Genomic DNA, 10,628 nt, shown 5'->3' on the forward strand with positions numbered 1-10,628 from the left:
TTGTATCTCAGAAAAGCTCTTCCTAATCTTTTCAAGAGCTGATTCCAAGAAAAATTCTGGCAGAGTCCTAGGGACATGAAGTTGCCAAGTCTATGAACTACCAGGAAAAATAAAAGGGGAAACTGAAATATGATGCAATTCCTTAGCTCCCCCTCAGGCTCTCCCCCTACTTCCCCCCACCGTGTTTGTGGTTTTGCTATTGGACAATGCCAATAGCCTCAATAAGGCCAAGGCCGTGTGGTCAGTGGAATTGCAAAACTGAAAAGGGGCTGGATGCACCAAGAGAGGGATAAAAGGATCACAGCCACCCCTTTCACATCACTCTTCTAGACACAACACAGCCCCAAGATGAGGTAAGTGTTTTTGTTCCCTTCTTTATTTCCCCCTTTTTTTCCCCTCATACTTTTTCCTGCTGAGGCACTAAGTATGGAAGGAGGAGAATTCAAATACGTTCTCCTCACCCCAGTGCAAACAGGGCAAATGAAGTATGTACTGAGTGAAGGGTTTGGTACTCCTCATCCAGTTCTTTCCTAGCAAATGTTTTCTGAGGCCATTGATGTCTTTCCCAAGTGAACAGTACAAGGAGAGGGTTCATTTGCCTGAGATCATTGGGTTTCCAGGAAATTTGTACTGATATATCTCCTTAAATTTGATTTAGATTCAGTTGGAACGTCTCTGTATGTTGGACTGTTAGGATGGGTATCTGAGGAATAGACAAGATAAGAGACATGGTTAAGTATCTCTCCTCAGTGACTGGAAAAGGAAATGACCCCTGCTTTGGGGATTTCTCTTCCATTTTCTCATCTATAAAATGTTGCATTAGATAAAGGTCTGGCTTCAGAGACAGGAAGATTTGGTTTCAGGTCCTTTCTTTGCTACATATTGGCTGTGTGATCACACTGGTTATGAAACTCTGAGCAAGTACTTCTCAGTGCTCTAGGGGACTCTGAGACTCAAGTTGTGGAGATTGCACCAATCTGTATTGGTGGAGCAGTTTCTTGTAACAATAAAATCATAGATTTGATTTTGGTGGTGTGTTGTGAAACTCAAGTGAGATGATATATGAAGTGACTTGTAAACTTAATTGGCAAATGCTGGTGATTTTTAAAAAATTATTCAGATGACTCATGTAGCCTTTAAAATTTTGTTTCCTGAATGCTGTCAGAAATTAGGACCTACCAACAGCAGTTATCGCTATTAGTAAGCCCTTTCTGTGGTAAGCTGGTTTGTAGCAAGTGGCAACGTGGGATCCAGGGAATCTTTTTTTCAAGAGGATCAGCTTCTCACCCAGTAGAATAGATGCTCCTTGAGGGTAGGATTGAAATAAAAAAACACATTTGTATCAGCAGTACCTAGCACATCTACAGCAGACAATTAATTGTTGAACTGAATTGGTCTTGAAAGCCTTGTTTTTCCTCTGTTTTGTGCTACGGGCCCATGTCTGTGTTTGGGAGTCAGCCTATCCCTTGGGGAAAGGAAGGACGTCATTGTCACTTTGCCTACTTTCTTCCACAGGATTCTGTATACTGTAGTTGCCCTCCTTCTCTGCGGACTGCTGTCTGTAGATGCCCAAAATGAAAACGATGTCATGGATATGGAAGGTAGGTGCACTTTGTGAGGGCTGGAGGGTCGTGAAGCACAGAAGCAAGATAGACGGCCACTGACCTGTGCCCCCTCCTTCATGGCACTTAACAGTGTGGCCTTGATAGAGCCGATGCTATTACAATTTCAGTGAATCTGCGGCCTTAGAACACTAATCTTCCTTTCAATGTCAAATCCCTTGCATTCTGGGGCAGGTCTGTCTCATCAATATCTTAATTTATACTTTCATGTAAAGTATTGGGGACCCTAGTATTTAATGGCTGCTTATTTTATACTTTTAGTTGGCAATGGGGCCTTTTCCCCATTTCTTCTTCTTTTCTGCTTTTGACTGAACAATGGGGACCTTTTTTTCTTCTGAGCTCTGGTGGGGATCCGATTTGGTGTCTTAACCTGATTCTCTTTTCTCACAGATGAGCTTTGTCCAAGACCTCCTTCTATTGAAAATGGCTATGCTGAGCAGGCTGTCCGCTACAAGTGTAATAAGTACTATACGCTGAAAAGTGATGGAGATGGTAAGCTTTGAATGCTCATTACTAGAAACACTCCTCCTTTAGAAGTGGGATTAAACTAGTGATCCACAGTTATATTCAAGTCCATGACTTCCATGAGGAATTATTTCTCCCATTGTAATCTTGAGGAAGTTAAATCTTCTATTTCTTCAAATAGGGATATTACCACCCATTCTGTCCCAAGGCTGTTGTGAGGATCTAATGAGGTCATGTATACAAAGTATCTTTGGGATAAAAGAAGAAATGTTTTAAATTTCTGTCCTAGATGAATGTATTTGGTTTTCTTTAGCAGAGATTCTTAATTTGGAGTCTGAGATTTTGATAACTACATTACAGTAGAATTTGTTTCCTTTTTAATCTCTATTTTTGAACAATGAATTTAAAAATGTTCTGAGAAAGAGCTCATACCTTCAGTAGATCACCTCGAAAGCAGGTCATGAGACAAACAGATGAAGAACCCTTGCTCTCTTATTAGACTGCAAAGTCTTTGAGGAATTATTTCATTTTGTATTCTCAGAACCTTTCACATAATAGGCATTAAGAAAGTTTGTTAAATGAATACATTCATCAGTGACTGAATCCTACCACAATTTTTTTTTCCAAATCTGAAGCTTTTCTATGCCCATTCCAGTTCTAGTAGCTGTTTCAGAATTTAATTGCTTGATTTCAATCTTTTTAAACACTTTTTGTTATCTTTCCTTAGGAATCTATATCTTAAATAAGGACAAACAGTGGGATATTGGTGAAAAACTACCTACATGTGAAGCAGGTAGGCACCAGAAATTATGGGGATAAAGCCAAAAATGTGGGAAGCAAATTGGGTGGAATGGATGAAAGACTAGGCCACACATTTGTTCCAATGCTGTATTTCATCTGCGATCTACTCAAGAGAAAGGGGAATTGAAGCTCTCAGAGAAACAAGGTCTATGTAGCCAAACTAAATACATAATTGAATAGTTTTCTGCTGATAAAAGTTGGGAAGCCCTTCTGGTTCTTCCACAAATTCTCCATCCTTTAGGTGGGAAGAGTGTGCCCTTAAGCTCAATTCTGACCAAGGTTACTATGAATTCTCTCTTCTACCCCAGGCAGAACTCTTTCAGATGAACCCCAAGGGACTATCCAAATGGATGATGAGTGCTATTTAAATAAGACAGTTGTTGGCTAGGGCTTGAACATCTTTCTTGTGCATATATTTTCATTATAATAGCATTTTAACCACAAATCGGGAATCTTTTTTATCTTTCTGCCTTTATTTTTCTCTTCTTTTCTATCAGTATGTGGAAAACCTGAGACACCAGCCAAGCCAGTACAGCGGATCATTGGGGGCTCACTAGATGCAAAGGGCAGCTTTCCCTGGCAAGGTCTCTTGGTTTCCCACAAAAATCTCAGCAGTGGAGCTACTTTGATTAGTGACCAGTGGCTGCTAACGACAGCGAAAAACATCTTTCTGAGTCACAACCAAACTACCAGTCTGGAAGACATCACCCCCACGTTGAAGCTCTTCCTGGGGAAGAAGCGTGTGGACATTGACCACGTGATTCTACATCCCGATTCCTCTATGGTGGACATTGCACTCATCAAACTTAAAAGTAAAGTACTTGTTAATGAGAAGGTGATGCCCATTTGCTTGCCTCAGAAAGACTATGTAGAAGTGGGGCGTGTAGGTTATGTGTCTGGTTGGGGGAGAAATAGCAATTTTGCTTTTACTGAACGTTTAAAGTACGTCATGTTGCCTGTGGCTGACAATGACAAATGCATAGAACACTATGAAGGCAGCACAGATCCAGAAAAGAAGAAACAAACGAGTCCTGTGGGAGTTCAGCCCATATTGAACCAACATACTTTCTGTGCCGGTATGACCCGATTTAGAGAGGATACGTGCTACGGTGATGCTGGCAGTGCCTTTGCCGTTCATGATGAGGCTGATGACACGTGGTACGCAGCAGGTATTCTGTCCTTTGACAAGAGCTGTGCAGTGGCTGAATATGGCGTTTACGTGAAAGTGCCCTCCATCCTGGACTGGATCCGAGAGACAATAGCCACCAACTAAACGGAAGGCAGGCTGAAATTCTGGTTTTGTCTGTTTGTACCAGCTGAAGGCATGGAATGAATTGTACAAGATAAGATTTCATGTAGGGCTAAGTAAGTTGGATGTCGCACAAAATATCTGTAAATTAGTGGGAGCTACTCTAAGTACAAATAATAAAGTGTTCTCTTGAATATACTCAGATGTGCTCTTCTTAAATCTTGGTCAATTAGGAATCTTTACATGTACAATTTGGGCAGCCTTTTAGGCTAGAATCCATTGGGGAAGCAAACAAAAAGTGAAAAATTATCCAACTGGCAGCACCACTGGCAAACAAGGATTCCCCTCATGACAAAACAGACTTTGGGTCAAAGCTCCACCATTACTGATAAAATGAATTTAACATAGACGGGGAAAAGGTTTCCATTTAGATTTGAGTTTTCAGCACTTTAATGAATACAAGGCAGCATGGTCTAATGGCAAAAAATATTAAAGGTTTAGCTTCCATTCCCAGACATCCGAGGAGCTAGCTATATAGCCTCAGATATGTTTATAAGTTTTTCTGTTCCTTAGTTTCTACATCTATAACTAAATTAAATAAGCATTTATCAAGTGCCTACTATGTATATATCAAGCCCTGGAAATATGAAGAGAAAAACGAAATAGTGCCCACTCTTCAAAGGACTTACATTCTACTTGGGGGAAATGACATATTCACAGATCACTTATTAATTGGAGGAATTGGGAAAGAAATCATATGGGAAATCTTGCATGGAAGATCATTGCAGGCATGGGAAATAGCTTGTTCAGAGGCACATAGATGATGGTGAATAGCCCTGTTTATCTGGAACAGAGATAAAAGTTGAATCATAGGAAGATGGCCTGGAAAGGTGGAGAGGAGTCAGCATTTTAAATGCCCAAGAGGAGTTTGTTTTCTACACTAGAAATAATATGGAATTACCAAATCATCTTCAACAGGGACCTATGCTTTAGAGGGGCTGGATGGGAAAAGGCAAAGACAAGAGGAGATACATAGGTGGCTATTAAAACAATCCACTTCAGAGGTGATGAAGATCTGTTCTCTGGCAGTATCTGAGTAGAGATAAGGGGATGGGTTAGAGAGATGTTTTAGAGTTAGTGATTTAGCAATTGATTGGATTGGGATTAGGAGGGAGGCATTATTGTCAGAGAGGGAATGGTTAAAGGTGATGTTCTAGCAAACAACTTATCAGATAGGTGGGAAGAGAATCAGGAAGTGAGCAATGTCACAAAACTCCAAGGAAGAGAGAAAGATGGAGATGGTAGAAAATATTAAATGTTCCAGTCAAGCAGGATAAGGATTAAGAGAAAGCCACTGGATGTAGCAATTAAAGAGATCACCAGCATGGAATAAATGCTTAACAAATGTTTGCTGACCCACTGGCAACCCTGAGATAATAGTTTCAGTCAAATGATGGATTAGAAAGCTCCATTACACAGGCTTGAGAAGTGAATAAAATGTGAGGAAGAATAGATGATGAATGTAGACAACTTCTTCTACGAGTTTGGTAATGTAGGGGAAAGAGCTATGACAATTTTAAAAATAATTTTATTAATATTTTATTTATTTACATATAAGTACAAATAAATATATTTATAAATAAAAATATTATAAATATATATTTTTAAAGTTTCATTTTATAACCTAACAATTTGATACTGATCCAAGTTCTCTTACACTCCAAATAGGTTGGAAGAAGAGAAAAAAATCTCATAACTTTCTTTCAGAAAGTTCTTATTTCTCTCTCTCTCTTAGTATTTAGGTAATGGACAGCACAACAGCACTACCTGTTCAATCCTACTGCCTCCTTCAAATTATACCCTTCTTTTTCAAATATAATTTCCTACCATAAATCATTATTTAGTCTCTACCAAGGCCCATTTTGTTTCCTTATTAAATTCCCTTTGTGTGTGTGTATATATATACATATATACACACACACACATACATACACTTATATATAAACGTATATGTACATATGTACACATATATGTATATGTACACACACATATATGTAGATATATGTATGTATGTTTATCTGATATTTTCACATCAGTTAATAAGTTTCAAGAACTTAGGGAATAATATAGCCAGCAAAAAATAATTACTTTATTTTATTGGCTAGCATCCATTCAGTATACAGAAAGATAATATTACAGATTTACTCTATTTAGACAGGAGGCACAATAGAAGTGGTCTTGGAACAAGGAAGATCAGAATTTGAAAATCAACTCTTATGCACACTGGTTGTGTGGCTCTGAGTCATTTAAATTTTCAATCTTCCAGGCAACACTTGAAGAACATGAGGGCAGAGAAAGTGACACCTGCACTGGGAGAGGGAATTTCCTTATTTTGGAGTTTCATTAACCAGTGAAATCACAGGTCCAGTCCCTTTTCCCCTAAGAAGCACACAATTAAGAAAGAACGATTTGTGGAAATTAGTACTCCAAAGATGCATTCCCAAAAATCCTCAAGAAAAATGTGACTAGAGTAATGAACCTTGTATAAATAAATGGGGGGATGGTTTTTCTTTAGATGGTATTATTACTGAAGCCTTGGAAGAATAGGAAATTCCAGAAGACTAGAAGTCAATAGAGTGAATTATCCAATGCTATTACTAATCTAATTCAGCTTCTTAGGTTTCCTTCTTTGGGCTACTTGGGGAGACACATTCTATGAAAGTTTCAAGCTTGGGCTTGAATCAGATGAGGTACAGAACAGTGGGAGTCTGAGCTATCCTAAGAACCACTTTTCATCCAGACAAGTACAAATAATAATTGCTACTTTATGCTTGAAACAAGAGCACTATTGCATAAATTCATAATGTTTTCAAGCTATTAAAATACTCAAAAGGTTCTAGAACAAAACTTGCCTATCACTGAACCTCATCTTCTCTTTTTTCCCCTTATCCTCCCAGGTAAGACTAGAAGATAGGATGAGATGGAAGCAACTATAGGAGTCTAGTTTCATTAGCTACTTAAAAAAAAGGGGGGGAGGCCAAGAACTACAGAGGAGGAGAAAGCCATTTACTGTTTTCATCCTTGATATAATAAGCATAATAATAAGCATAATTCAATCTGGTATTAATTAGCTCCATGTTAAAGAATAACCTACATTCATTTGGGGAAAAAGATAAATGGGGTCTACTGAGAGAGAAAGAGCAAGTTGGTAGAAGAGGGGTGGGATTAGAAATTAAGCCTGATTCCAAGACTGAAAGTATTTAGCACAATTTGCCAAATGTGTATAGATAGTAGAAAATTAGGGTCCAAGATATCCTCAAATATCAACAAATTTCAATATATCTCATAATCAATTGTCTGACACCATTTTAGAATTTGATGTAAAATTCAAACCTCTTCTCTCTGGTGTATGATCTCTTCAGTAAAACAGGATGATCATGTAACAATAGCTTATTTGGCTATATATATAGTTTCAACTGCATTTCTCTTTTCAATTTCAGTTCAAGTTGATGTTTTAAATGCCTTGATAAAGAAGGTCATATTTAGGAATGTTCTTGGGATCAATTGGACTTTGCACAATAAGTTTTCCCCGCATTGCTCCTCGATAGATTACTTCAACTAAATCTATGAAATCCTGTTTAGTTTTGAAACTTCCCACAAACTTTGTGTGATCTGGAGACCTACAGGAAAAAAGGTAAAAAAAGAAAGAACCCCATTTAGAAGTGCTTCAAACCATCTTATTGAAAACTTTCTGAAAATCTGAAATGACAAACTACTATCAGAGAGATTTTGTACATAGGAGGCTATCATATGGCTTTGAATATAATTTTTAGGGAGTTATCTTAACATAGCAGTTTTATATTTGAAAGATTTAACTCAAAGTCAAATGTAAAAAGGAATTAAAAAATTTTCTCAGTTACATTTCATTGTCAAAAGCACTATATCTAGAGCATGGGTAAGCAGACATGATCCATAATGACTTGGACCTATGCTTTTAAAATGCACAATAGCAACACAGAAAGACAAATAACTCAATTGTATCAACAGGCTATGATATTGACTATAAAAATCATTAACTGGAAATAAATGAAAAGATTTTGCATTTTGTACAAGAAGCTTTGGTATTAGTTTTGTGTTGAGGAAAGATATTTAAGTTATAAAATGAGGTATACTATACTCTTTTGCAAAACATAAGTTATTGATCCTAGAAGTTTAAAAATGTTTAACCAAATGTTTACCAAATATTTAAACATTTTAGGTTAAAGAATTCCTCAGTGGGAACTTTGAGGAGCTCACTAGCATCTGTTAGATTAAAACATTTAATAGTATTTTACAAATCGTTCTGTTACATTACTGAAATGTAGGAAATAGGTATTTACCAATAATATTTAAGAAAACTGCTGTTTCTCAGGAAAGTTTTTTCAAATTGTACCTTTTGATATTTTTAAGATACTGGGTTTTTTCCACTTTCCAGGGAAAATATATACTTTAACATATACTTTAATAAATATATAATAACTAAGTACACTTTTCATTATTATTATATTATTTCTCCGTGAAATGCTTAGCAAACAGCTAAGGCTTTCAGAAAAAAATTAATTTTTTAAAGAAATGAGCTAATTTAAAGAGAGAATATTAAGTGGGAAAAATATCAGTTCCCAGATTTAACTATTTCAAGATTGTCATGTGACAAAAATCATATTTCAAGCAAACAAGCAAATAAAACTGTTCGATAGTGCAAATTTCTAAGATTATATCAACAAAGTGATGTCAACTTCACTTACCCATAATCTACTTTCATATGCTGCCCATTGAAGAAAAAGACAGTTGATGGAATGTAACTGATGTCAAAATACTGGGTATAAATTGGTGTTTGGTCCACATCTACCAGATATATCATAGCCATTTTACTTAAGTCATGATAAGTCTTAGAAAGCTGTGGAATTGAAAAAAAAATAGACGTTATAATACAGGAAGAAGCTAATTGTTCTGTGTGATGTGTTTCTGAGTAGTATGTTAAGAAAACATTGGACCAAGAGTTAGGAAAAGTTTTGATTTTATGCACATTAGGCACATCATACGGCGCTACTTCATGACAACACACATAACCTAAAGAATCTTGTGTAAAACATACTTACGATGTCATCTATTTGTAGACAGACAGGGTCCTCATCTCTCCCAAACCTGAGAACCAGAACCTTTTCTGCAGTACTTTTGATTGCCTGGTCCACTTCTTTTTTAGAAGTAAGCTTGGGCAGCAAGAGGCTCATCCCGAACTGGGCCACACGGAGGCTCCCACCACCAGATCTGCAACAAAGCCGAAGGGTGGGTACTGAAGGACCCCGACGGCCCCGCTTGGTGACCGAAGAGTGTCTCCCATAACAGCCAGGCAGTACAAAGGCACACACCCTGTTCCCAAACCACGTCAAACCAACTCCTGCGAGTGACTGTAGTTTTAAATCCACATTGTTCAAAGCTCTGACAACTTCTCCTTGTCTCTTTCCTGAAGACAGAAGTTTTCAAAAATGCACAGGGCCATTTATAGAAATAAAAATAACCCATACTGATATAACTTAATCAAGTACTTTCCTGACCCCATAAGGCAATATAAGTAATTAACAGAAACAAAGGCGGTGGTGGAGTCAGTCAGTAAGCATTTATTAAGCACCTGCTGTATGCCAGTTCCAGTGCTAAGTACAGCCTTGGACCTTGGGCCAGCTGCCCTCGGCAGCTCTGGCCATGGCCTGGATGACCTTAGCTTCCCTCCGCGAGGGGCTCTGACTAGGGGCCACAAGAACCATTGCAAAACCCAGCAGAGGCAGGTGCGCCTCTCTTAATGCAGACGCATCAAACAACAGGTCATTAACTAGGGAGGTCCTGGCGTCATCTGTTGCCCACACCCCATTTCCTAGAGGTATCCTGCCGAGAACAAGGGGGCCCGGGGCCCCCTCAGAGCAGCCCGGCCACCAAATGGGCAATGATCGAGCCCACCAAGGTCATGCAGCCAATGGATACCATTCACCAATTAAGGGGGCTCAGCTGTCTCAGAGCAGGGAGCGGACCTTATAACATCATCCCGTTTCCTCCGTTTTCCCTTCCATTTTACAGGTGAAGGAAACTGAGACCCAAAGAATTAGACCAGACCTAGAGCCCCTAGAGAAGGCAACTTCCTCACCTCCACCCACGCCCTCCCGGTAAGTCAGCACAGGCGCTCAGCTCCCTCCGTGCATGTCAACACCAGCAGGGCTTCGTCGTAGCACCCCCCCAATCCGCCGTTGCTTAGCAACCCCTTAAAAGAGAAATTCTTGAGCGGAGATCATGGGTGAGGAAGCGGAAAAACGTTTTTGAAGCGCATGCGCGCAAAGCGGCTTCCACCTCGAGTTTCCGGGGGTCGGCGCGCGCTGCGCACTCAGGTTCCCGGTTCTCCCCGCAGCTCAACTGACGGAAGACACCAGCCGCTTCCTCTCCCTCTCACCCGACAGGAAATCTCC

The 10,628-nt window shown here is 39.0% G+C and overlaps 2 protein-coding genes across 2 annotated transcripts; one reads left to right on the top strand and one right to left on the bottom strand.

Moving 5' to 3' along the window:
* Nucleotides 1-254: 254 nt before the first annotated feature.
* Nucleotides 255-4,335, top strand: LOC127547724 (haptoglobin-like). The gene is made up of 5 exons (XM_051974698.1): nt 255-353; nt 1,516-1,601; nt 2,013-2,114; nt 2,815-2,880; nt 3,386-4,335. Exons 1-5 carry the CDS (start codon nt 349-351, stop codon nt 4,159-4,161), a joined length of 1,035 nt encoding a protein of 344 aa, XP_051830658.1. The 5' UTR covers nt 255-348; the 3' UTR covers nt 4,162-4,335.
* A 228-nt stretch (nt 4,336-4,563) lies between these two features.
* Nucleotides 4,564-10,612, bottom strand: TXNL4B (thioredoxin like 4B). Its single transcript, XM_051974699.1, has 4 exons — nt 10,313-10,612; nt 9,276-9,444; nt 8,922-9,073; nt 4,564-7,817 (listed from the first exon to the last, which is right to left on the bottom strand). The coding sequence occupies exons 2-4, from the start codon at nt 9,405-9,407 to the stop codon at nt 7,652-7,654; spliced, it is 450 nt and encodes a 149-aa protein (XP_051830659.1). The 5' UTR covers nt 9,408-9,444; nt 10,313-10,612; the 3' UTR covers nt 4,564-7,651.
* Between the last annotated feature and the right edge of the window lie 16 nt (nt 10,613-10,628).

The sequence above is a fragment of the Antechinus flavipes genome, chromosome 2 (assembly GCF_016432865.1).
Source record: "Antechinus flavipes isolate AdamAnt ecotype Samford, QLD, Australia chromosome 2, AdamAnt_v2, whole genome shotgun sequence".
In the NCBI taxonomy this organism is placed as follows: domain Eukaryota; kingdom Metazoa; phylum Chordata; class Mammalia; order Dasyuromorphia; family Dasyuridae; genus Antechinus; species Antechinus flavipes.

What these genes read in the sequence shown, in the direction of transcription:
- TXNL4B (XM_051974699.1), bottom strand. Translation starts at nt 9,407, where the DNA reads ATGAGCCTCTTGCTGCCCAAGCTTACTTCTAAAAAAGAAGTGGACCAG. An exon ending in GTCTACAAATAGATGACATC is followed by an intron (nt 9,074 to 9,275) that starts GTAAGTATGTTT and finishes TCAATTCCACAG; the next exon opens with CTTTCTAAGACTTATCATGA. An exon ending in CATATGAAAGTAGATTATGG is followed by an intron (nt 7,818 to 8,921) that starts GTAAGTGAAGTT and finishes TTTTTCCTGTAG; the next exon opens with GTCTCCAGATCACACAAAGT.
- LOC127547724 (XM_051974698.1), top strand. An exon ending in CGATGTCATGGATATGGAAG is followed by an intron (nt 1,602 to 2,012) that starts GTAGGTGCACTT and finishes CTTTTCTCACAG; the next exon opens with ATGAGCTTTGTCCAAGACCT. An exon ending in ACTACCTACATGTGAAGCAG is followed by an intron (nt 2,881 to 3,385) that starts GTAGGCACCAGA and finishes CTTTTCTATCAG; the next exon opens with TATGTGGAAAACCTGAGACA.